The 26,074-nt window shown below is 39.9% G+C and overlaps 1 protein-coding gene across 1 annotated transcript; it reads right to left on the bottom strand.

The window, feature by feature from the left end:
• Positions 1-20,437: 20,437 nt before the first annotated feature.
• LOC122324215 (C-type lectin domain family 4 member F-like) lies at positions 20,438-21,365 on the bottom strand. Its single transcript, XM_043218491.1, has 4 exons — positions 21,249-21,365; positions 20,866-21,171; positions 20,656-20,783; positions 20,438-20,566 (listed from the first exon to the last, which is right to left on the bottom strand). The coding sequence occupies exons 2-4, from the start codon at positions 21,098-21,100 to the stop codon at positions 20,456-20,458; spliced, it is 474 nt and encodes a 157-aa protein (XP_043074426.1). The 5' UTR covers positions 21,101-21,171; positions 21,249-21,365; the 3' UTR covers positions 20,438-20,455.
• Between the last annotated feature and the right edge of the window lie 4,709 nt (positions 21,366-26,074).

Raw genomic sequence — 26,074 nt, 5'->3', positions numbered from 1 at the left:
CGATTCCTCTGTAGATATAAAACATCAATATATGAGTTAGCACAGCACAATTAATGAAAATAATCCTAAAATTGTGAATTGGCTTGTTGTTATGATCAGTCTCAAGGACGATTTAAATAAATATATGCGCTGCTTGTTCCAAAGTATAGCACATATCTCATGTCTGCATCTGCTCTGAACATCTGAATCATTTTCCCCAATCTCATTTTAAATTGCAATTTTTAATACTGTGAGAGCTTGAAGAATCAGACCAGTTATAGATTATTAACTTAATCTAAAGTACTGAACTGCATAGGCATAAATGTTTGATTAGAAACGGATACTAACGCATATCGTTAAATCGCTCCAGGAGTGACTGAAATTCCTCCTGCTGTTCTCGGGCTCTATACTGAAGGTCCGAGATTTTGTTCAGCAGCAATTGATGTTTCACAAGCCCGTCAATGTGACCGAAGGAAACGTCCTCTTCGGATGAGTCGAGAGACGCATTCCTCACAGACATCTCTGACGTTTCATCCACTGCTGTGGATGAAGATGATGAAGAAGAAGATGGGGTATTTTTGTTAAAAGCCATTTCTGATCCTAGATGAGGACTACGACGTACTAAGACTTTCAACAATTCTGGTTAACGCAGTTCTGAGAGTATTCACAGATCTCTTGTGAGCTGTTAGATACTGTCAAACTGTGAATTTCAAGTCTGAGTAGACGATTCCGCGGGTTTTCGTACTAGTTCAGAGAGATATTCACTCAAATATTCACTCGAAGAGCAAGCTACAATTAAACAATGCTCTAATTCCAAAATCAGGTTTTACAGTTGCCCATTGTGACGTCGTAATCAAACGTTCCATATGGACTGCTCAGAGTTACCGTGGCAACCGGGACAGGAAACGTATCCCGCCGGATTGCTCGTGAAAGTGGGCTTCCCCGCCGCCATTCTGCGACTTTAAATAAATAGAAACGTTTTTTTTTTTTAAGCTGTACGGTACACTTACACCGCGAACTTCGTGAGCAGGTAAAGTAGTTCTTTAAAGTCGCGAATTTTACTTGAGCTAGAGATATAAATAGTTTATTGTATAAATAGTTTCCAGCGCGTTCATGTTTCCCGCATAGCATACAAAGAAATATTTAGTGTTAAGTAAATTACCTGTATCGCCTGTGTTAATTGTCTTTATTGTCTTCAGCTGTGTGTCGTTTAAGTAATTCCGTAGAGTATTTAAGTCGTGTGGTTTCAGTTCTGTTTGTCCGATCGCGTCTTTATGTGCGTGTGGTTTCGTCCTGTCTACCTGCCTGCCTGCCTGTAATTATATTGTTTATTTCATCCCTGAGTGGATTAAAGCCTTTTATTTACCCTTATGCTAGTCGTGTGCTCTCCTGCTTACCACACCCGTGACACTAGTCCTATACATCCATCTAAAAATGATCCTTTCCGCCTGTATCGGGTCATTTTTTGGTATCGGACGTCAGGCTGAAATGCCCTCAGTAAACAGAAAATACGTCGCAAGGCATTTAATATAAAACTTACATATAAGATATACGGTATGCAGCTAAACAATTGTATTCAGAGTTATGTATTTTTAAATAAATTATTCATGTTCGGTCGGTGTTTATAATTGCTAACTAAGTTAATTAGTTAAATAAGTAAAGGGGGACTGAAGAGAAAATAGCGTGTAGGCTATTAATAATAATGGACATATCAGTTGTGTAAAATGTAATTGTTTAAGAAGTGAGAAGATGGTGTTTAAAGGCAAAAACTCCCTTTGGTTATTAAGTGCAATTTTTTTTTTTTTTTTTTTTTTTTTGGTAAATCATATCACCCATTTTCTGGATGACAGCGTTATTCATATGTATTCATATTCAGACAAAATAATAAATTTAGTCAAAATAATTAAATGCTCCAAAATAATTAAATGACGTAAGTGAAGAGGTCAAATAGATATTAATATGAAAATATGCATACAAGTCAAGATAAAATCATCTAAATAAAATAAACACTTCCTCTTGGATAAAAACAGCCATCACATTTTCTTGTTTCATGTGGTGATTTAATAGGGCTGAAGGATAACAAACAGCCAGCCACAGGTGGTAAGACAATCTAAATTACATTGCTTTACAGAATGTTTACTTTTTACATTTTTAAAGGTTGTCTTGTTTTACAGGCCTTACTTGAAGCAGACCTATGTGCTTTCAGAAGCAACGATGACCTGGACTGGGATCCAAAGACAAAAGACATTGCGGCTGCCATTCAGTGCTAGAATGTTACTCTTAAATTGATTTCAAATGATTAAAATGTTGTGGTGGAAACTGGAGAGATTACTGTATGAAAACTGGAGGTCAATTGGTCACAATAACAGGCAATGTTTATCAGGTAAGTGTACAGTATGTTTATGTGCATTTTTAGCTTTAAAAACATTGATGTGACTTCCAGAAAACGTTGATAATCAACAGAAAGTTTTGTATTTTTCTTTTTTAACCACAAAATAACTATTCAAATGTTCACATAGACACAATTACATATCGCACACCTCATGAACCTGTCTTATTGTGTCCTTTTCCAGTATATTTTGGCTTCAATGCTGAAAAAGACGTGTTGTACTACATGATTTGTACGCTGGAGGAAACTGGATGTGAATGAACAACACAACTCTCAGACAAACATGCATCTTTTCCACGTTGTTGAGCTACATTTAATGGTTTGCCTTGACAGGTTCTGGCATAAAAGGACAGCTGGTCCATCTGAACCTGATAACTGGCGCTGCAGCCACCGATCAGTGTATGACATCAAAGCATCTCGTCTGACAGCTGATGGTTTCATATGTTTGTTATATAAATGCTCATTCATAAATTCACATACCCCTATTACTCTCATCCTCAGGCCCAGTCTCCTGCTGTCACATCCACAACATGTTCCCTCAGCCCCAGTCACCGTGATCAGTCACCACCCACTGAATCCGAAGTGCACCGCACCCGTGAACCATCACCAGAGTTCTAAGTGACAACACCTGCACCCTTTATAGACTCACCTTGTCATTCACTGCTCTGTGGTTCTTCTCTTTGTCGTGCTTTTACCCGTGTGCTCCAAGGAGGATTACCTTTATGAACCTGTTGACGAACCAACACTCGTTCAAGGGAAGTGACTCTTACTAGTTCATGAACCTTCTATGAACGTGAACTTGCCTGTTCCCCATTGTTTTAAGGTACGTGTGCTTGAAACTTCACTTACCTGCTTCACCTGGGTTATTTGTGTGTGTACCACGAGAAAAGAACTATATATAGTTCATATCTGCCTTCTCTCCTCTGTCTGTGGACGTAACGGGATTCCAGCCCCGCAAAAACGAACACGGTACACACTTGGATGTTAACGCTGCAACTACCGGAGCTTTGAAGGTAACGCTCCCCCGCTGTTTTGGCGACCCAAACAGATGTAATGGCTTCCTACTCCAGTGTTCCCTCTACAAAAAAATTTCCTAGGTCGCCTTCGTTATATCCGTGATTATATACATGATTTTACCTTGTTTCCCAACCTTAGCAGCCACCAGCAGCTATGGTTGCCCTCCTGGCAGCATATCGTAAAGGACTTAAATAAAGCGGATGGTCATTTATGACGATAACGCCAACTTAGACACCTTCAAAAAGGCGATGAATGTTTGTCAACACCTCTCTGCCTGTACCTGTAGCTGGTTCATTACCCACTTCCCTGTCCAGAGAGCCTTCACCTCAACAAGACCCCGAAGAGCCCACGCTTACTGAAGCCTAGGAGTCACCGGAATAGACTATGCCTGTATTGTGGAGAGTCCACTCATCTCATCTGTGACTGCCCTGTCCGTCCGCCTCGCCCAATGGTGAGTACATTAACCCTTACTCCTTCTGTATCTCATACACCACATATCGAAGCCAATTTAGTAGTTGATTCCCGTACTCTCCCCATACATGTGTTGGTGGACTCTGGAGTGGCAGGCAACTTCATCTCTTTGCACTACGTCAGTAAACATCGCATACCCACTATCCTCAACGAAACCCGTTATCAAATCACCACCATCCAGGGCTCACCATTGGGTGATGGCAGAATTTCCAGAGAACCCAAGAACTGACACTCATCTCCCATCACAGCTACTGTGGATGTTATCCTGGGCAGATCGTGGCTCGTAAAAAACACCATCCCATTATCAAAATGTCTTACTTTTAATACAGTGTGCTGCAAGAGATCAAATCCTCTATGGATATGTGTTTGAATCTTTAAAAAATCTGAATTTTTACTGGCTGAAATTTTATAGGACTCACAATGACCAGAGTTGAAGCCATGCATCATCTTTAATGATAAAAAATAACAAGAGTAAAAATGTATGTAGCATTGCAAAATATACATGATGCATATAAAAGTAATGTAATATGGGTTTAAAAAAAAAAAGCTAACATCTAAATAATGTTGATACCTATACATATAACCCATGTATGTGGGTGAATAGGTTTTTTTTTTGCAGCAGCAGCAGCAGTTTTACTACCAATGAATACTGTATAGGCCTAAACAGGTATAACTTGTAGATCAGAAATGTTCGGTTCTGCTCCTGCAGGGTCACTATCCTGAAGACCTTGGTGTGCTGGTTAAGATGTGTTTTATCAGGGCTGAAACAGGGTTATTATCATTAGCTAAAACATAACAGAAATGTGTGTGCTGTTCTTAGCGCCATATACTCGTCTCACACATACATTGATGAGAAAGACTGCAATCAACATCAAGCCACCCGATTAATTCAGGGTTCTTTTTTAAATAAGTCACAGCACAATTCTCCAGTCTTCCTCCATTTGGTTCATTTTTTTTTGTCCAGGTGCCCAAAACCTGCAACATCAGATCAGCATTAGACGTTCAGTGCTGCTCTCTGTGATATGATACTGACAATGATAATCAGTTCAGTGACTTCTCACCCAGAGATCACGCTGGTGCCATCAACCCATTTCCATATGCCCTCTTTCTCTTCGTCAGTCACACCAATCCATAATTGTCTTTCACCAGTATTGTTTTTGACAAAATCCTAAATGGATTAAGTAATTACATATTTATATGAACCTACAATAGACACGTTTTATCTGACGCCACAAACACACACAGTATCTTCTGCACTCGTTCCAGTGAAGAAATGAAGTAAAAGCCGAAGTCAGAGTGAAACCATGCTTCTGTAAACACAACCAGCTCCGTTCTTAGTATTTTCCCCGATCTACACTCTTTGTTATTTTTTTTATTTAAATGTTTATAATATTCTGACATAAGCATTGGAATATAATTATTTTCCTACTGTGTCTGTAGATGTCTGAAGCCTACCAGACAACACACACACACACACACACACACACATAATTATGTTTCTAAAGATGACTGAACCAAGGTTCAGCAATAATTCAGAATAATGTCGGTAAATCAAAGATAAAATGTGAATTTCAAAATAATAGAAATATCAAAGAAAAATATCACCGATCAAACGACTTGCCCAACAAAAGCAGAGAGATTCATATCTTTATTATTCATCATTTTTATTATTCATATACATATTCAGGGAAGTATTTCTGTTTCGGCTGCTGTGTCCATGTCAGAGTTCGTCCTGTTATTAGTCTATGTACAAGTCGTTATTCCACATATTACTTCCTGACGCTGGCCATCATCACTGAATGTGACTGATCTTCAGGGAACTCTGCCCTCTTATGTTCCTGGTGGTGTTTGTGTGGAGCAGAGCTTTCAGGTGGATTTGACGATGACGCGCTGGACTGGCTCTGCCGGGTGCAGTTTGCGGTTCCCGAGGAGGAGACGGACACAGGTTGGAGCTGAACCGCATGGGCGTCACGGTTAGCAGAGGCAGGGATACGTGCCTTTGCGCATGCGATATGCCTGTCAGATGTAGTCCATGTGCTGCATTCACCTTTTTAAAGAAAATGATATTACTATTTGCATCGGTCACATTAGTAATGCTGTTTACACGATCAGAACACGACAAATTAGTGTTACAGGCCATTTTGTCTAATTGGTACTGACCTGTTTGTACAAATCGACCGCCCGTGTGATGCACAGTCTGCGTGTCTCGTCAGCAGAGGCTTGCTTGGCGTCCCAGATATTGTTCACACTCCGTTGGAAATGGTCAAATTTGCAGAGCTGAGAATGAACTTTTCTGAACTCCAGTCCATCCCTTAAATTTCTGGTCGTCCTGAAATTTCCGTCGAGCGTCTTTCTGTATAACAGAGCAAAAATGTTCGTTATGGCACGTTGTAAATGGATTTGATGAGCCTGTAATCAAACAAACTGTTAGACAAAGGATGGTTTTCTTACCTTAATTGCTTCATTTGCACATGCTGGATGTATCTCCGTAAAGACATCCAAGACGCAGCTCAACGCTCTTAAGTGTCTGATTGGCGGTTCCTCTGCACAGGTTGTACATTTCAGAGGAAATGCTGTTATTTTGAAAAGCTTGATCCAGCTGCTGGAGGTTGTTTTCTTGAGCTTTGATGTCAATCACGAATGATGGGCGTTTCGTGCTTGCGTGAAGCGGTTTGTCAACGTCCTCCTCGTTTTTCTCCATGTACAGCTCCTCAATGCTGCCCGAGACTGCAGAAGCATATCTGCGAGTCTCGGGCTTGCCGGACTTCTGAAGTGATGGCTTGACTTGAGTCTGAATTCGGGGCAGATTCACAGATGAGGAAGGACGGGTGTGGACAGGAGACAGACTCTGGCGTTCTTCCACCGGCATGGCATAAACTTTTGCCATCTCTACAGGTCGTGAAACCTGAGGAAGAGCAAGAGATCTGACGAGGGATGGACGATGGATGATGTGAGGAGATGGACTCCGGAGATCTTTGTGAGCCACCGTCTCTTTAAGTGAGCTTTCTGTTCTCTCCATTGCCTCTTCAAGTGACGTGAAGTTTGCCATTTCTTCTCTGGTAACTTTCGTCTCCTTGACAGATCCTGTGTTCTTTGCGGAGAGCAAAAGTTCTGGCAGGGGCAGGAAGAAATGCTCCATCAAGGAGAGCTTTTGGAGCTGTGTCTTCAATATTTGTCTCTCGTACAGGTTCTTTGACCTGAGGGAAAGCAAAATCATCTGCCTTGGGTTTCACAGGAAAGGCAGACAATTTTTTCACCATATGATGCTGGACTTTAGATCCATTTTGATATACAGAAGGAACAGAGACGCGTCTGTTCACATCTTGAGCCACGTCGCTCTTTTTCTGAGGTGTCTTGAGGGTCTTAATTTCTGAGCAGTGATCTTGAAAAGCCTTGTTGAGGTTTTCAATGGTCGCTGCTGATAGTTTCAGCGCCTTGCTCATGGCTGGGCTGCAGGAGGCTGTTTTGGTGATGCTATTCAACACGCTGATCAGGTCTGATGAATACACTGATGCTGTGGTTGAATTCGCTTTCAATTCTGCTACCGTGGGACAGGCGGCAGAGACTGGATGCTTTTAACTAATTTGGGATCCAGCTCTTTTCCTGGTTTACCTGAAGAACAAAGACATTTTTAATTGTAAGCTACTCTGATGCAGCATTTTAGATCACATTGCAAACAAAACGATTCAGATACGGTTTTTGATGGTGTGTATCACGTTAACTTACCTTTCGGCTTCATGGTCAGAACTTTTTTAGATGCAACCTCCTGCATTTTTCTGAAGTTCTCTCGAAGGCGGCTCACATTGCATACCATATTGGACTGAAACTCGTCTATGGTATTCTGCAGGTCCTCCAGCCACTCCATGCTGATCATGGATTTCTCCACTTTTTCAATCTCCCATTCTAGCGATTCCTCTGTAGATATAAAACATCAATATATGAGTTAGCACAGCACAATTAATGAAAATAATCCTAAAATTGTGAATTGGCTTGTTGTTATGATCAGTCTCAAGGACGATTTAAATAAATATATGCGCTGCTTGTTCCAAAGTATAGCACATATCTCATGTCTGCATCTGCTCTGAACATCTGAATCATTTTCCCCAATCTCATTTTAAATTGCAATTTTTAATACTGTGAGAGCTTGAAGAATCAGACCAGTTATAGATTATTAACTTAATCTAAAGTACTGAACTGCATAGGCATAAATGTTTGATTAGAAACGGATACTAACGCATATCGTTAAATCGCTCCAGGAGTGACTGAAATTCCTCCTGCTGTTCTCGGCTCTATACTGAAGGTCCGAGATTTTGTTCAGCAGCAATTGATGTTTCACAAGCCCGTCAATGTGACCGAAGGAAAGCGTCCTCTTCGGATGAGTCGAGAGACGCATTCCTCACAGACATCTCTGACGTTTCATCCACTGCTGTGGATGAAGATGATGAAGAAGAAGATGGGGTATTTTTGTTAAAAGCCATTTCTGATCCTAGATGAGGACTACGACGTACTAAGACTTTCAACAATTCTGGTTAACGCAGTTCTGAGAGTATTCACAGATCTCTTGTGAGCTGTTAGATACTGTCAAACTGTGAATTTCAAGTCTGAGTAGACGATTCCGCGGGGTTTTCGTACTAGTTCAGAGAGATATTCACTCAAATATTCACTCGAAGAGCAAGCTACAATTAAACAATGCTCTAATTCCAAAATCAGGTTTTACAGTTGCCCATTGTGACGTCGTAATCGAACGTTCCATATGGACTGCTCAGAGTTACCGTGGCAACGGGACAGGAAACGTATCCCGCCGGATTGCTCGTGAAAGTGGGCTTCCCCGCCGCCATTCTGCGACTTTAAATAAATAGAAACGTTTTTTTTTTTTAAGCTGTACGGTACACTTACACCGCGAACTTCGTGAGCAGGTAAAGTAGTTCTTTAAAGTCGCGAATTTTACTTGAGCTAGAGATATAAATAGTTTATTGTATAAATAGTTTCCAGCGCGTTCATGTTTCCCGCATAGCATACAAAGAAATATTTAGTGTTAAGTAAATTACCTGTATCGCCTGTGTTAATTGTCTTTATTGTCTTCAGCTGTGTGTCGTTTAAGTAATTCCGTGAGAGTATTTAAGTCGTGTGGTTTCAGTTCTGTTTGTCCGATCGCGTCTTTATGTGCGTGTGGTTTCGTCCTGTCTACCTGCCTGCCTGCCTGTAATTATATTGTTTATTTCATCCCTGAGTGGATTAAAGCCTTTTATTTACCCTTATGCTAGTCGTGTGCTCTCCTGCTTACCACACCCGTGACACTAGTCCTATACATCCATCTAAAAATGATCCTTTCCGCCTGTATCGGGTCATTTTTGGTATCGGACGTCAGGCTGAAATGCCCTCAGTAAACAGAAAATACGTCGCAAGGCATTTAATATAAAACTTACATATAAGATATACGGTATGCAGCTAAACAATTGTATTCAGAGTTATGTATTTTTAAATAAATTATTCATGTTCGGTCGGTGTTTATAATTGCTAACTAAGTTAATTAGTTAAATAAGTAAAGGGGAACTGAAGAGAAAAATAGCGTGTAGGCTATTAATAATAATGGACATATCAGTTGTGTAAAATGTAATTGTTTAAGAAGTGAGAAGATGGTGTTTAAAGGCAAAAACTCCCTTTGGTTATTAAGTGCAATTTTTTTTTTTTTTTTTTTTTGGTAAATCATATCACCCATTTTCTGGATGACAGCGTTATTCATATGTATTCATATTCAGACAAAATAATAAATTTAGTCAAAATAATTAAATGCTCCAAAATAATTAAATGACGTAAGTGAAGAGGTCAAATAGATATCAATATGAAAATATGCATACAAGTCAAGATAAAATCATCTAAATAAAATAAACACTTCCTCTTGGATAAAAACAGCCATCACATTTTCTTGTTTCATGTGGTGATTTAATAGGGCTGAAGGATAACAAACAGCCAGCCACAGGTGGTAAGACAATCTAAATTACATTGCTTTACAGAATGTTTACTTTTTACATTTTTAAAGGTTGTCTTGTTTTACAGGCCTTACTTGAAGCAGACCTATGTGCTTTCAGAAGCAACGATGACCTGGACTGGGATCCAAAGACAAAAGACATTGCGGCTGCCATTCAGTGCTAGAATGTTACTCTTAAATTGATTTCAAATGATTAAAATGTTGTGGTGGAAACTGGAGAGATTACTGTATGAAAACTGGAGGTCAATTGGTCACAATAACAGGCAATGTTTATCAGGTAAGTGTACAGTATGTTTATGTGCATTTTTAGCTTTAAAAACATTGATGTGACTTCCAGAAAACGTTGATAATCAACAGAAAGTTTTGTATTTTTCTTTTTTAACCACAAAATAACTATTCAAATGTTCACATAGACACAATTACATATCGCACACCTCATGAACCTGTCTTATTGTGTCCTTTTCCAGTATATTTTGGCTTCAATGCTGAAAAAGACGTGTTGTACTACATGATTTGTACGCTGGAGGAAACTGGATGTGAATGAACAACACAACTCTCAGACAAACATGCATCTTTTCCACGTTGTTGAGCTACATTTAATGGTTTGCCTTGACAGGTTCTGGCATAAAAGGACAGCTGGTCCATCTGAACCTGATAACTGGCGCTGCAGCCACCGATCAGTGTATGACATCAAAGCATCTCGTCTGACAGCTGATGGTTTCATATGTTTGTTATATAAATGCTCATTCATAAATTCACATACCCCTATTACTCTCATCCTCAGGCCCAGTCTCCTGCTGTCACATCCACAACATGTTCCCTCAGCCCCAGTCACCGTGATCAGTCACCACCCACTGAATCCGAAGTGCACCGCACCCGTGAACCATCACCAGAGTTCTAAGTGACAACACCTGCACCCTTTATAGACTCACCTCTGTCATTCACTGCTCTGTGGTTCTTCTCTTTGTCGTGCTTTTACCCGTGTGCTCCAAGGAGGATTACCTTTATGAACCTGTTGACGAACCAACACTCGTTCAAGGGAAGTGACTCTTACTAGTTCATGAACCTTCTATGAACGTGAACTTGCCTGTTCCCCATTGTTTTAAGGTACGTGTGCTTGAAACTTCACTTACCTGCTTCACCTGGGTTATTTGTGTGTGTACCACGAGAAAAGAACTATATATAGTTCATATCTGCCTTCTCTCCTCTGTCTGTGGACGTAACGGGATTCCAGCCCGCAAAAAGCGAACACGGTACACACTTGGATGTTAACGCTGCAACTACCGGAGCTTTGAAGGTAACGCTCCCCCGCTGTTTTGGCGACCCAAACAGATGTAATGGCTTCCTACTCCAGTGTTCCCTCTACAAAAAAATTTCCTAGGTCGCCTTCGTTATATCCGTGATTATATACATGATTTTACCTTGTTTCCCAACCTTAGCAGCCACCAGCAGCTATGGTTGCCCTCCTGGCAGCATATCGTAAAGGACTTAAATAAAGCGGATGGTCATTTATGACGATAACGCCAACTTAGACACCTTCATCAAAAAGGCGATGAATGTTTGTCAACACCTCTCTGCCTGTACCTGTAGCTGGTTCATTACCCACTTCCCTGTCCAGAGAGCCTTCACCTCAACAAGACCCCCGAAGAGCCCACGCTTACTGAAGCCTAGGAGTCACCGGAATAGACTATGCCTGTATTGTGGAGAGTCCACTCATCTCATCTGTGACTGCCCTGTCCGTCCGCCTCGCCCAATGGTGAGTACATTAACCCTTACTCCTTCTGTATCTCATACACCACATATCGAAGCCAATTTAGTAGTTGATTCCCGTACTCTCCCCATACATGTGTTGGTGGACTCTGGAGTGGCAGGCAACTTCATCTCTTTGCACTACGTCAGTAAACATCGCATACCCACTATCCTCAACGAAACCCGTTATCAAATCACCACCATCCAGGGCTCACCATTGGGTGATGGCAGAATTTCCAGAGAACCCAAGAACTGACACTCATCTCCCATCACAGCTACTGTGGATGTTATCCTGGGCAGATCGTGGCTCAAAAACACCATCCCATTATCAAAATGTCTTACTTTTAATACAGTGTGCTGCAAGAGATCAAATCCTCTATGGATATGTGTTTGAATCTTTAAAAAATCTGAATTTTTACTGGCTGAAATTTTATAGGACTCACAATGACCAGAGTTGAAGCCATGCATCATCTTTAATGATAAAAAATAACAAGAGTAAAAATGTATGTAGCATTGCAAAATATACATGATGCATATAAAAGTAATGTAATATGGGTTTAAAAAAAAAAAGCTAACATCTAAATAATGTTGATACCTATACATATAACCCATGTATGTGGGTGAATAGGTTTTTTTTTTTTTTGCAGCAGCAGCAGTTTTACTACCAATGAATACTGTATAGGCCTAAACAGGTATAACTTGTAGATCAGAAATGTTCGGTTCTGCTCCTGCAGGGTCACTATCCTGAAGACCTTGGTGTGCTGGTTAAGATGTGTTTTATCAGGGCTGAAACAGGGTTATTATCATTAGCTAAAACATAACAGAAATGTGTGTGCTGTTCTTAGCGCCATATACTCAAATCTCACACATACATTGATGAGAAAGACTGCAATCAACATCAAGCCACCCGATTAATTCAGGGTTCTTTTTTAAATAAGTCACAGCACAATTCTCCAGTCTTCCTCCATTTGGTTCATTTTTTTTTGTCCAGGTGCCCAAAACCTGCAACATCAGATCAGCATTAGACGTTCAGTGCTGCTCTCTGTGATATGATACTGACAATGATAATCAGTTCAGTGACTTCTCACCCAGAGATCACGCTGGTGCCATCAACCCATTTCCATATGCCTCTTTCTCTTCGTCAGTCACACCAATCCATAATTGTCTTTCACCAGTATTGTTTTTGACAAAATCCTAAATGGATTAAGTAATTACATATTTATATGAACCTACAATAGACACGTTTTATCTGACGCCACAAACACACACAGTATCTTCTGCACTCGTTCCAGTGAAGAAATGAAGTAAAAGCCGAAGTCAGAGTGAAACCATGCTTCTGTAAACACAACCAGCTCCGTTCTTAGTATTTTCCCCGATCTACACTCTTTGTTATTTTTTTTATTTAAATGTTTATAATATTCTGACATAAGCATTGGAATATAATTATTTTCCTACTGTGTCTGTAGATGTCTGAAGCCTACCAGACAACACACACACACACACACACACACACACATAATTATGTTTCTAAAGATGACTGAACCAAGGTTCAGCAATAATTCAGAATAATGTCGGTAAATCAAAGATAAAATGTGAATTTCAAAATAATAGAAATATCAAAGAAAAATATCACCGATCAAACGACTTGCCCAACAAAAGCAGAGAGATTCATATCTTTATTATTCATCATTTTTATTATTCATATACATATTCAGGGAAGTATTTCTGTTTCGGCTGCTGTGTCCATGTCAGAGTTCGTCCTGTTATTAGTCTATGTACAAGTCGTTATTCCACATATTACTTCCTGACGCTGGCCATCATCACTGAATGTGACTGATCTTCAGGGAACTCTGCCCTCTTATGTTCCTGGTGGTGTTTGTGTGGAGCAGAGCTTTCAGGTGGATTTGACGATGACGCGCTGGACTGGCTCTGCCGGGTGCAGTTTGCGGTTCCCGAGGAGGAGACGGACACAGGTTGGAGCTGAACCGCATGGGCGCCACGGTTAGCAGAGGCAGGGATACGTGCCTTTGCGCATGCGATATGCCTGTCAGATGTAGTCCATGTGCTGCATTCACCTTTTTAAAGAAAATGATATTACTATTTGCATCGGTCACATTAGTAATGCTGTTTACACGATCAGAACACGACAAATTAGTGTTACAGGCCATTTTGTCTAATTGGTACTGACCTGTTTGTACAAATCGACCGCCCGTGTGATGCACAGTCTGCGTGTCTCGTCAGCAGAGGCTTGCTTGGCGTCCCAGATATTGTTCACACTCCGTTGGAAATGGTCAAATTTGCAGAGCTGAGAATGAACTTTTCTGAACTCCAGTCCATCCCTTAAATTTCTGGTCGTCCTGAAATTTCCGTCGAGCGTCTTTCTGTATAACAGAGCAAAAATGTTCGTTATGGCACGTTGTAAATGGATTTGATGAGCCTGTAATCAAACAAACTGTTAGACAAAGGATGGTTTTCTTACCTTAATTGCTTCATTTGCACATGCTGGATGTATCTCCGTAAAGACATCCAAGACGCAGCTCAACGCTCTTAAGTGTCTGATTGACGGTTCCTCTGCACAGGTTGTACATTTCAGAGGAAATGCTGTTATTTTGAAAAGCTTGATCCAGCTGCTGGAGGTTGTTTTCTTGAGCTTTGATGTCAATCACGAATGATGGGCGTTTCGTGCTTGCGTGAAGCGGTTTGTCAACGTCCTCCTCGTTTTTCTCCATGTACAGCTCCTCAATGCTGCCCGAGACTGCAGAAGCATATCTGCGAGTCTCGGGCTTGCCGGACTTCTGAAGTGATGGCTTGACTTGAGTCTGAATTCGGGGCAGATTCACAGATGAGGAAGGACGGGTGTGGACAGGAGACAGACTCTGGCGTTCTTCCACCGGCATGGCATAAACTTTTGCCATCTCTACAGGTCGTGAAACCTGAGGAAGAGCAAGAGATCTGACGAGGGATGGACGATGGATGATGTGAGGAGATGGACTCGGAGATCTTTGTGAGCCACCGTCTCTTTAAGTGAGCTTTCTGTTCTCTCCATTGCCTCTTCAAGTGACGTGAAGTTTGCCATTTCTTCTCTGGTAACTTTCGTCTCCTTGACAGATCCTGTGTTCTTGCGGAGAGCAAAAGTTCTGGCAGGGGCAGGAAGAAATGCTCCATCAAGGAGAGCTTTTGGAGCTGTGTCTTCAATATTTGTCTCTCGTACAGGTTCTTTGACCTGAGGGAAAGCAAAATCATCTGCCTTGGGTTTCACAGGAAAGGCAGACAATTTTTTCACCATATGATGCTGGACTTTAGATCCATTTTGATATACAGAAGGAACAGAGACGCGCGTCTGTTCACATCTTGAGCCACGTCGCTCTTTTTCTGAGGTGTCTTGAGGGTCTTAATTTCTGAGCAGTGATCTTGAAAAGCCTTGTTGAGGTTTTCAATGGTCGCTGCTGATAGTTTCAGCGCCTTGCTCATGGCTGGGCTGCAGGAGGCTGTTTTGGTGATGCTATTCAACACGCTGATCAGGTCTGATGAATACACTGATGCTGTGGTTGAATTCGCTTTCAATTCTGCTACCGTGGGACAGGCGGCAGAGACTGGATGCTTTTAACTAATTTGGGATCCAGCTCTTTTCCTGGTTTACCTGAAGAACAAAGACATTTTTAATTGTAAGCTACTCTGATGCAGCATTTTAGATCACATTGCAAACAAAACGATTCAGATACGGTTTTTGATGGTGTGTGTACGTTAACTTACCTTTCGGCTTCATGGTCAGAACTTTTTTAGATGCAACCTCCTGCATTTTTCTGAAGTTCTCTCGAAGGCGGCTCACATTGCATACCATATTGGACTGAAACTCGTCTATGGTATTCTGCAGGTCCTCCAGCCACTCCATGCTGATCATGGATTTCTCCACTTTTTCAATCTCCCATTCTAGCGATTCCTCTGTAGATATAAAACATCAATATATGAGTTAGCACAGCACAATTAATGAAAATAATCCTAAAATTGTGAATTGGCTTGTTGTTATGATCAGTCTCAAGGACGATTTAAATAAATATATGCGCTGCTTGTTCCAAAGTATAGCACATATCTCATGTCTGCATCTGCTCTGAACATCTGAATCATTTTCCCCAATCTCATTTTAAATTGCAATTTTTAATACTGTGAGAGCTTGAAGAATCAGACCAGTTATAGATTATTAACTTAATCTAAAGTACTGAACTGCATAGGCATAAATGTTTGATTAGAAACGGATACTAACGCATATCGTTAAATCGCTCCAGGAGTGACTGAAATTCCTCCTGCTGTTCTCGGGCTCTATACTGAAGGTCCGAGATTTTGTTCAGCAGCAATTGATGTTTCACAAGCCCGTCAATGTGACCGAAGGAAAGCGTCCTCTTCGGATGAGTCGAGAGGCGCATTCCTCACAGACATCTCTGACGTTTCATCCACTGCTGTGGATGAAGATGATGAAGAAGAAGATGGGGTATTTTTGTTAAAAGCCATTTCTGATCCTAGATGAGGACTACGACGTACTAAGACTTTCAACAATTCTGGTTAACGCAGTTCTGAGAGTATTCACAGATCTCTTGTGAGCTGTTAGATACTGTCAAACTGTGAATTTCAAGTCTGAGTAGACGATTCCGCGGGGTTTTCGTACTAGTTCAGAGAGATATTCACTCAAATATTCACTCGAAGAGCAAGCTACAATTAAACAATGCTCTAATTCCAAAATCAGGTTTTACAGTTGCCCATTGTGACGTCGTAATCGAACGTTCCATATGGACTGCTCAGAGTTACCGTGGCAACCGGGACAGGAAACGTATCCCGCCGGATTGCTCGTGAAAGTGGGCTTCCCCGCCGCCATTCTGCGACTTTAAATAAATAGAAACGTTTTTTTTTTAAGCTGTACGGTACACTTACACCGCGAACTTCGTGAGCAGGTAAAGTAGTTCTTTAAAGTCGCGAATTTTACTTGAGCTAGAGATATAAATAGTTTATTGTATAAATAGTTTCCAGCGCGTTCATGTTTCCGCATAGCATACAAAGAAATATTTAGTGTTAAGTAAATTACCTGTATCGCCTGTGTTAATTGTCTTTATTGTCTTCAGCTGTGTGTCGTTTAAGTAATTCCGTAGAGTATTTAAGTCGTGTGGTTTCAGTTCTGTTTGTCCGATCGCGTCTTTATGTGCGTGTGGTTTCGTCCTGTCTACCTGCCTGCCTGCCTGTAATTATATTGTTTATTTCATCCCTGAGTGGATTAAAGCCTTTTATTTACCCTTATGCTAGTCGTGTGCTCTCCTGCTTACACACCCGTGACACTAGTCCTATACATCCATCTAAAAATGATCCTTTCCGCCTGTATCGGGTCATTTTTGGTATCGGACGTCAGGCTGAAATGCCCTCAGTAAACAGAAAATACGTCGCAAGGCATTTAATATAAAACTTACATATAAGATATACGGTATGCAGCTAAACAATTGTATTCAGAGTTATGTATTTTTAAATAAATTATTCATGTTCGGTCGGTGTTTATAATTGCTAACTAAGTTAATTAGTTAAATAAGTAAAGGGGGACTGAAGAGAAAATAGCGTGTAGGCTATTAATAATAATGGACATATCAGTTGTGTAAAATGTAATTGTTTAAGAAGTGAGAAGATGGTGTTTAAAGGCAAAAACTCCCTTTGGTTATTAAGTGCATTTTTTTTTTTTTTTTTTTTTGGTAAATCATATCACCCATTTTCTGGATGACAGCGTTATTCATATGTATTCATATTCAGACAAAATAATAAATTTAGTCAAAATAATTAAATGCTCCAAAATAATTAAATGACGTAAGTGAAGAGGTCAAATAGATATTAATATGAAAATATGCATACAAGTCAAGATAAAATCATCTAAATAAAATAAACACTTCCTCTTGGATAAAAACAGCCATCACATTTTCTTGTTTCATGTGGTGATTTAATAGGGCTGAAGGATAACAAACAGCCAGCCACAGGTGGTAAGACAATCTAAATTACATTGCTTTACAGAATGTTTACTTTTTACATTTTTAAAGGTTGTCTTGTTTTACAGGCCTTACTTGAAGCAGACCTATGTGCTTTCAGAAGCAACGATGACCTGGACTGGGATCCAAAGACAAAAGACATTGCGGCTGCCATTCAGTGCTAGAATGTTACTCTTAAATTGATTTCAAATGATTAAAATGTTGTGGTGGAAACTGGAGAGATTACTGTATGAAAACTGGAGGTCAATTGGTCACAATAACAGGCAATGTTTATCAGGTAAGTGTACAGTATGTTTATGTGCATTTTTAGCTTTAAAAACATTGATGTGACTTCCAGAAAACGTTGATAATCAACAGAAAGTTTTGTATTTTTCTTTTTTAACCACAAAATAACTATTCAAATGTTCACATAGACACAATTACATATCGCACACCTCATGAACCTGTCTTATTGTGTCCTTTTCCAGTATATTTTGGCTTCAATGCTGAAAAGGCGTGTTGTACTACATGATTTGTGCGCTGGAGGAAACTGGATGTGAATGAACAACACAACTCTCAGACAAACATGCATCTTTTCCACGTTGTTGAGCTACATTTAATGGTTTGCCTTGACAGGTTCTGGCATAAAAGGACAGCTGGTCCATCTGAACCTGATAACTGGCGCTGCAGCCACCGATCAGTGTATGACATCAAAGCATCTCGTCTGACAGCTGATGGTTTCATATGTTTGTTATATAAATGCTCATTCATAAATTCACATACCCCTATTACTCTCATCCTCAGGCCCAGTCTCCTGCTGTCACATCCACAACATGTTCCCTCAGCCCCAGTCACCGTGATCAGTCACCACCCACTGAATCCGAAGTGCACCGCACCGTGAACCATCACCAGAGTTCTAAGTGACAACACCTGCACCCTTTATAGACTCACCTCTGTCATTCACTCACCGGCTGGAATTAACGCTGCGTGCACACTGCTCTGTGGTTCTTCTCTTTGTCGTGCTTTTACCCGTGTGCTCCAAGGAGGATTACCTTTATGAACCTGTTGACGAACCAACACTCGTTCAAGGGAAGTGACTCTTACTAGTTCATGAACCTTCTATGAACGTGAACTTGCCTGTTCCCCATTGTTTTAAGGTACGTGTGCTTGAAACTTCACTTACCTGCTTCACCTGGGTTATTTGTGTGTACCACGAGAAAAGAACTATATATAGTTCATATCTGCCTTCTCTCCTCTGTCTGTGGACGTAACAGGATTCCAGCCCCGCAAAAACGAACACGGTACACACTTGGATGTTAACGCTGCAACTACCGGAGCTTTGAAGGTAACGCTCCCCCGCTGTTTTGGCGACCCAAACAGATGTAATGGCTTCCTACTCCAGTGTTCCCTCTACAAAGAAATTTCCTAGGTCGCCTTCGTTATATCCGTGATTATATACATGATTTTACCTTGTTTCCCAACCTTAGCAGCCACCAGCAGCTATGGTTGCCCTCCTGGCAGCATATCGTAAAGGACTTAAATAAAGCGGATGGTCATTTATGACGATAACGCCAACTTAGACACCTTCATCAAAAAGGCGATGAATGTTTGTCAACACCTCTCTGCCTGTACCTGTAGCTGGTTCATTACCCACTTCCCTGTCCAGAGAGCCTTCACCTCAACAAGACCCCCGAAGAGCCCACGCTTACTGAAGCCTAGGAGTCACCGGAATAGACTATGCCTGTATTGTGGAGAGTCCACTCATCTCATCTGTGACTGCCCTGTCCGTCCGCCTCGCCCAATGGTGAGTACATTAACCCTTACTCCTTCTGTATCTCATACACCACATATCGAAGCCAATTTAGTAGTTGATTCCCGTACTCTCCCCATACATGTGTTGGTGGACTCTGGAGTGGCAGGCAACTTCATCTCTTTGCACTACGTCAGTAAACATCGCATACCCACTATCCTCAACGAAACCCGTTATCAAATCACCACCATCCAGGGCTCACCATTGGGTGATGGCAGAATTTCCAGAGAACCCAAGAACTGACACTCATCTCCCATCACAGCTACTGTGGATGTTATCCTGGGCAGATCGTGGCTCGTAAAAAACACCATCCCATTATCAAAATGTCTTACTTTTAATACAGTGTGCTGCAAGAGATCAAATCCTCTATGGATATGTGTTTGAATCTTTAAAAAATCTGAATTTTTACTGGCTGAAATTTTATAGGACTCACAATGACCAGAGTTGAAGCCATGCATCATCTTTAATGATAAAAAATAACAAGAGTAAAAATGTATGTAGCATTGCAAAATATACATGATGCATATAAAGTAATGTAATATAAAAAAAAAAAAGCTAACATCTAAATAATGTTGATACCTATACATATAACCCATGTATGTGGGTGAATAGGTTTTTTTTTTTGCAGCAGCAGCAGTTTTACTACCAATGAATACTGTATAGGCCTAAACAGGTATAACTTGTAGATCAGAAATGTTCGGTTCTGCTCCTGCAGGGTCACTATCCTGAAGACCTTGGTGTGCTGGTTAAGATGTGTTTTATCAGGGCTGAAACAGGGTTATTATCATTAGCTAAAACATAACAGAAATGTGTGTGCTGTTCTTAGCGCCATATACTCGTCTCACACATACATTGATGAGAAAGACTGCAATCAACATCAAGCCACCCGATTAATTCAGGGTTCTTTTTTAAATAAGTCACAGCACAATTCTCCAGTCTTCCTCCATTTGGTTCATTTTTTTGTCCAGGTGCCCAAAACCTGCAACATCAGATCAGCATTAGACGTTCAGTGCTGCTCTCTGTGATATGATACTGACAATGATAATCAGTTCAGTGACTTCTCACCCAGAGATCACGCTGGTGCCATCAACCCATTTCCATATGCCCTCTTTCTCTTCGTCAGTCACACCAATCCATAATTGTCTTTCACCAGTATTGTTTTTGACAAAATCCTAAATGGATTAAGTAATTACATATTTATATGAACCTACAATGGACACGTTTTATCTGACGCCACAAACACACACACAGTATCTCTCACTTGTTTCTCTTTGTTCTTTATGGTGATCAGATCCGCTTTTCTCTCTGTACAGTATCTTCTGCACTCGTTCCAGCTCTTCTTCAGTGAAGAAATGAAGTAAAAGCCGAAGTCAGAGTGAAACCATGCTTCTGTAAACACAACCAGCTCAGTTCTTAGATCAAGACTTGCTTTTAGTAATAGCATATTGCTTAGTTTCAGTTCAAAGATCACCTGTTTCAGTGAGAAACTTCTGCAGTTGATCTCTCTCTTGATTAAACTGGTCTCTTTGTTTAGTCAGGTTGTCGTTCTTGATTAATAATTCAGTCGTTTCATTCATCATGTTTATGTACTTTGTTAGAAGCAGGTCTCTCTCTTCTGTGAGGTTGATTAATAGCTGGTGTGACTCTTCTGTGCAGTTTGTGTTCTTTGTATGAATGCAGACACACAACGCTATGACTGCGATCATAAGAAGAACACACACCAGCGACAAACACACTGCAGCTGCTCTGGAGCTTCTGAGCTTCACTGAGTAACAACCTGAAGGGGACAGATATAGAGATAAATGTTGCTTAATCTCTACACCCAATGAAGTGTGAGTTTGTTTGTGTTTTTACCTGTGCGTTGAGGTGTTTGGTGTCCCTCGGTGCATCTGTCCACATCCCATTATCCATCATTGTTTATATTTCCATAAATATTCTCAGACATTTTTGAGTGGCTTTCCCGTAGTCACACAAATGGCAGAAACTGTCTTTGTGTGTTTTTAATGTGGTATTTTTAAGTCGACAAAATATAGCATCATATCCTGTCTGCGTGTGCCAATTTTATGTGCATACTTTAAAAGGCTGTGGTTTTGGTGTTGCTTGTTTCACACCTACTACACAGTCAAATCTTGTTGAATATGAATGCCATGTTGACGATATCATGTGACCTACGACATTACAACAAACGCAACAACTTAAAAGCAGGTTTAATTCATCTATCTGTAAATATTTTGATGTTGATAAAATTTTCTCATGTGGTGGTCTCAAACAGGTGATGGTGGTTAAAGAAACCCCTTTATGAGGGTGCCCTTTAGACAGTTTCAGCATGGCTTATTCCTCCAATCAGGAATGAGCTAGAGAAATGACACTCATAATGCAGATGCTAAGTTTGCCCCTCACCCGATCTGAAAGAAACCATATTAGACCATTGCTTTAGGAAAAAGCTCATTTTGATGCCATTTTTTAATGTTCAGAATATTTCTCATACTGTCTAAACTCTTTTTGCGAAGCTTTGTTCATTCGCATAATTTTTTTTTTTAGCTTACAATAGGCATAGCTATCAAGTGTTAAAGGTGCCATAAAATGCATTGATACAGTATTATTAATTGTTCTCTGATATCTACATAGAAGGTATGTTCTCCAGAAACGGTTTCACGTGACCATTTACAACCATAGGATTTGTCTTTAAAAATCAGTTATAACACATTTGTTCTTTTAAGCCAAATACAAGCTGAAACGTTTCTGATTGAATCAGTCAGGATTTCTCTGTATTGGAGCCATTTTAAACGAACTATTTATGCATTCGTTTACTGAATTATTTATATAAAGTTTGAGTTTACCGGTTTAAAAAATATCTGATCCTTTTGTATTTTTCTTTTCTATAAATTCTATACAAATATATTTAAAATATAAAAGTGCCATTTTAGTCCGGCACACGTGATTGTCTGATCTCGTAAGATGCACTGTACACATGATCACCAAATTGAAAGCGGCTCGCTGATGTGCAAAAATGATATACAGTAGCCTATTGTTTTGCATTGCACTGCTGGATCATGCAAAATAAATAAGAACCAATGCAAGGACCAGCACCATGTTATATTCTGCAGTCATCTGAGGACAGGCCTGATTCTGATGCAACCTCATCAGTAACTACTTTTGAGTGCTTTACATCATCTGGTGGTCTGTGGGCGGTATGATCCCTTTTCCTCTTAAATTTGATATTCAGAGATGAATGCAAACGGTTTAGTTGCTTGAATATCATAGAGGTTATCAGGTACTCAAAGTCAAGTGCAAATTGAATAGCATGCCTCAGTGCAGGGGCGCAGATGAGTTTTTTTTTAATTGGAGAGGACCAAGCTGTCAGCAGTCCAACTTCTTCAATCCAGACAAATCACCAGCTCTGGTGCGGGATCACTATGGTTAAACCTACAGGCACAATGGCAGGTTTTTCTTCCATTTTAAAATACATAATAATGTATTCATAAACTGCCAAGTATGATGGAAATGACATGCCATGAAAAAGGGCCATGTTAAGTCTACTACTACTTTTCAGTTATCAGAAATGTTCTCCTGATTTCATATAGCAGATTTTCGCTAAATGATGATGATATTGGAAAGCACTAAAAAAACAAACCAAAAAAAAAACCCCTACAGCTATATACGCCAACAGGACCTCATCTCTATTTTAACATCTTCGCACCTCACATACGTATGCAACCATGGCAACGACGATCGCAAACACAAGCGAAGATGACACACAAGCATATTCAGGTTATTAGCTAATTGAATCATTGACTCCCTAGATTTGTTCAAAAGCGCGGATTCGTTCCTAAATGAAACAGCCCTGTGTCAAAGACTATAGAATCAAGAATCGTGAATAATGAGCTAACAGCTGAACTGGTGTCTTTTGCAGATGCATGGTTATAATATAAATTTAGTCTTCATTTCCTCTGAGAAGAAGAGCTGGACTTAGACCAGAAGAAACAGAGAGGAGCAGATCTGATTTATATAACAGAGAGAAGCTAGTCGAACAGCGAAAAGGAGAAAAAACTAAAGTAGTGCATATTTTCTTGTGTATGTATTTGAAAGTTAGGAATTTGATGTCGGTCTCCTTGGTTTATTCTAGGATTTTGTTAATATTTCGGCTGATAGTTTGGTCTGGACTGGTCTGAATGACACTGATGTGGAGGAAGATGGAGATGGGCTGATGGGCACACTGTCCTCTGTGACCTGAGATGATTATTATGTGACAAATGGCTCACAGTCAGGGTCATATCACACAGAAAGCAGCACTGAACATCTAAAGCTGGTCTGCTTTTTACAGGTTCTGGGATCTTCGATGTACTCGATGGACAAAGAAGAGAGAACTGTGCCCTAACTTACATAACTTAACTTTTATTTTGTTCATAGGTCACATGACAATGTCAACATGGCAGATGAAGTACGGATCACGTTCGTACTTAACGTGATTTGACTAGCTTATACTCTTTTGGCACTTGTACTTATTGTAATAAAGTGCTTATTGAGTGTGACATTTCGGACTCAGCCACAGTCTATGAGATGTTATTTCTTGAAACTTAGCTTAAGCCGTGTTAAATGTTGCATCACACATTCAGATCATTTCTTTTCTTCTAATCGGATTATCTGATGCACGAAACAAAGTGTAAAAACAAAACATCACCGAATCATGTGACAGCTATTGCATGCTTCAGCGAATCTGCTGCCTTTTAAGGTATTCCAATGAAATTAGCATAAGCAGAAAGGATATAGCTGTACTATGCTATTTTTTTTTGTCCGTTTCCGACTCATCCGCTAAGAGGAGAGATTTAAATAAAGATCACAGATTCAAAACACAGATACTTCCATCGTTTATACGACGGAGGGAAACTCGCTCAAAAACGATTCTGATTTTGGCATCAGTGGTATCTTTAAATGATCCTATTAGAATTTATTTTTTTATTTCTTTTTTGGTTTTGTTTGTTTTAATAGCAATACCTGGCAACACTGCCTCGCCGGAACTTAAGGTGACAGCCCTAGCACAGGTTTACTGACACTGATCCCACATTGGGTCAGAAACAACTCATCAACGCTGAGATGAGATGAAACACCAGCCACGAGGAAGTCCGTGCTGTATCGTTCAGCTGTTCATTTTAAGGTATTATACTGAATTAGTTAAATGCATTTATTTACTGAATTTGGAATAATAACTGAATTGTTTGTGTTTAAAGAAGCACTGCTTCACTCTGACTTTGGCTTTTACTTCATTTCTCCACTGAAGAAGAGCTGCAAGAAGATACTGTAGAGATCTGATCACCATAAAGAACAAAGAGAAACAAGTGAGTGAGAGATACTGTGTGTGTTTGTGGCGTCAGATGAAACGTGTCCCTTGTAGGTTCATGATAATCCATGAAATCGATTCCTTTTGCATCCCTAAGAAATAATCAAACATTGATTTAATCTAACTAAAATAACTGTTATGCTTTCATCGATATAACCGTTTTATTGTTTTCTGATAAGTCTTTATTGCGATGAGCTCCCAACATTATACAGACTTTAGGTAACTTTTCAGGAACATGTCAACTTATTCTAACCCTGACCCTACCAGTCTGCTAATACTCTACTAACACTCTGATGAGAGTCAGGACACTTACAGTCAATAGAATGTGTTAAAGGGACCATCAAAATAAAGTGAAACCAATAATGAAGTTAAACAGATGCATTTATTCTGGTAAGGGTCCTGTCCTCACTGTGATATAGTCTCATTGTTAAGCAATATTTTTGGCTTAAGTGTGCTTTTTTTTCCAAGTTCCCTGATTTCATGTCATACCCTCATCAAAATGTTAAATAATTTACATTCACGTCACCTCATTTCTAGGGGTTAACTTCATCTTTCAACTAAAATTCCTACATTTAAAACATAAGCGTAGTTCTCTCTCACTTCTATAATGTTCTATTTTTGATGTTTCGTGTTTCTTGATGGAGAGTTTTTTCATGCAGTTTCAATCCTGTTATGATTTTTACAAACGTAAATTTAAACAATTTCATCTTACATTTAATATAAACAATACAAATTAATATCCGAGGCAGTGCAAAATAATTATCACTTAAACTTCATTTTTTTAGTTTAATTTTCCCATACATCTCTCTGTCCCATATCTTATACTATTTTCAATATTTTTTTGTCATTTTTTCCACCTCATAATTAATTTGCACATACACTATATTGAAAAAAAAAAACTATATACACCCCCTTCTAATGAACAGGTTTGACTATTTAAGGTTTGTATTTATGAAAATGACTTGGGGTTTAAGCATATAGTGATTTTCTAGGAAATTGTGTGCTTCTAATATTATAGCACAAACCAAAATAATTTCAATGACAATGGTTACTCTCTAACTTCAAAGAGAGGAGCAGATCTGATTGTCTTAAACAACAGAGAGAAGTGAGTCGCCCAGTGAAGTATCACACACCATGAAGTGTCAGTTAGGAGATGTGCTACAGTACAGCACTGCTCTCTAACGGTCAGAAACAAATACGCATGTCATTAAAACTTCCAACGCCTCCAAAGCAGCTTCACACAAGTGCTAAAACATCACTGCGTCCAGACTATGATAATAATATGTAGTTGTGCAGTCTACCGAATAATTTCCAGTGTTTGCGCATTTTGCACGTGCACGGA

Source organism: Puntigrus tetrazona, chromosome 19 (assembly GCF_018831695.1).
Source record: "Puntigrus tetrazona isolate hp1 chromosome 19, ASM1883169v1, whole genome shotgun sequence".
Lineage (NCBI taxonomy): Eukaryota > Metazoa > Chordata > Actinopteri > Cypriniformes > Cyprinidae > Puntigrus > Puntigrus tetrazona.
The sequence above is the reverse complement of the archived record's forward strand: the minus strand, read 5'-3'. Positions and strand labels throughout refer to the sequence as shown.

Coding starts and splice junctions, on each gene's coding strand:
- LOC122324215 (XM_043218491.1), bottom strand. CDS start 21,100: ATGATCGCAGTCATAGCGTTGTGTGTCTGCATTCATACAAAGAACACA. Junction 20,784..20,865: donor GAAGTTTCTCACTGAAACAG/GTGATCTTTGAA, acceptor TTGTGTTTACAG/AAGCATGGTTTCACTCTGAC. Junction 20,567..20,655: donor TAAAGAACAAAGAGAAACAA/GTGAGAGATACT, acceptor TAATCCATTTAG/GATTTTGTCAAAAACAATAC.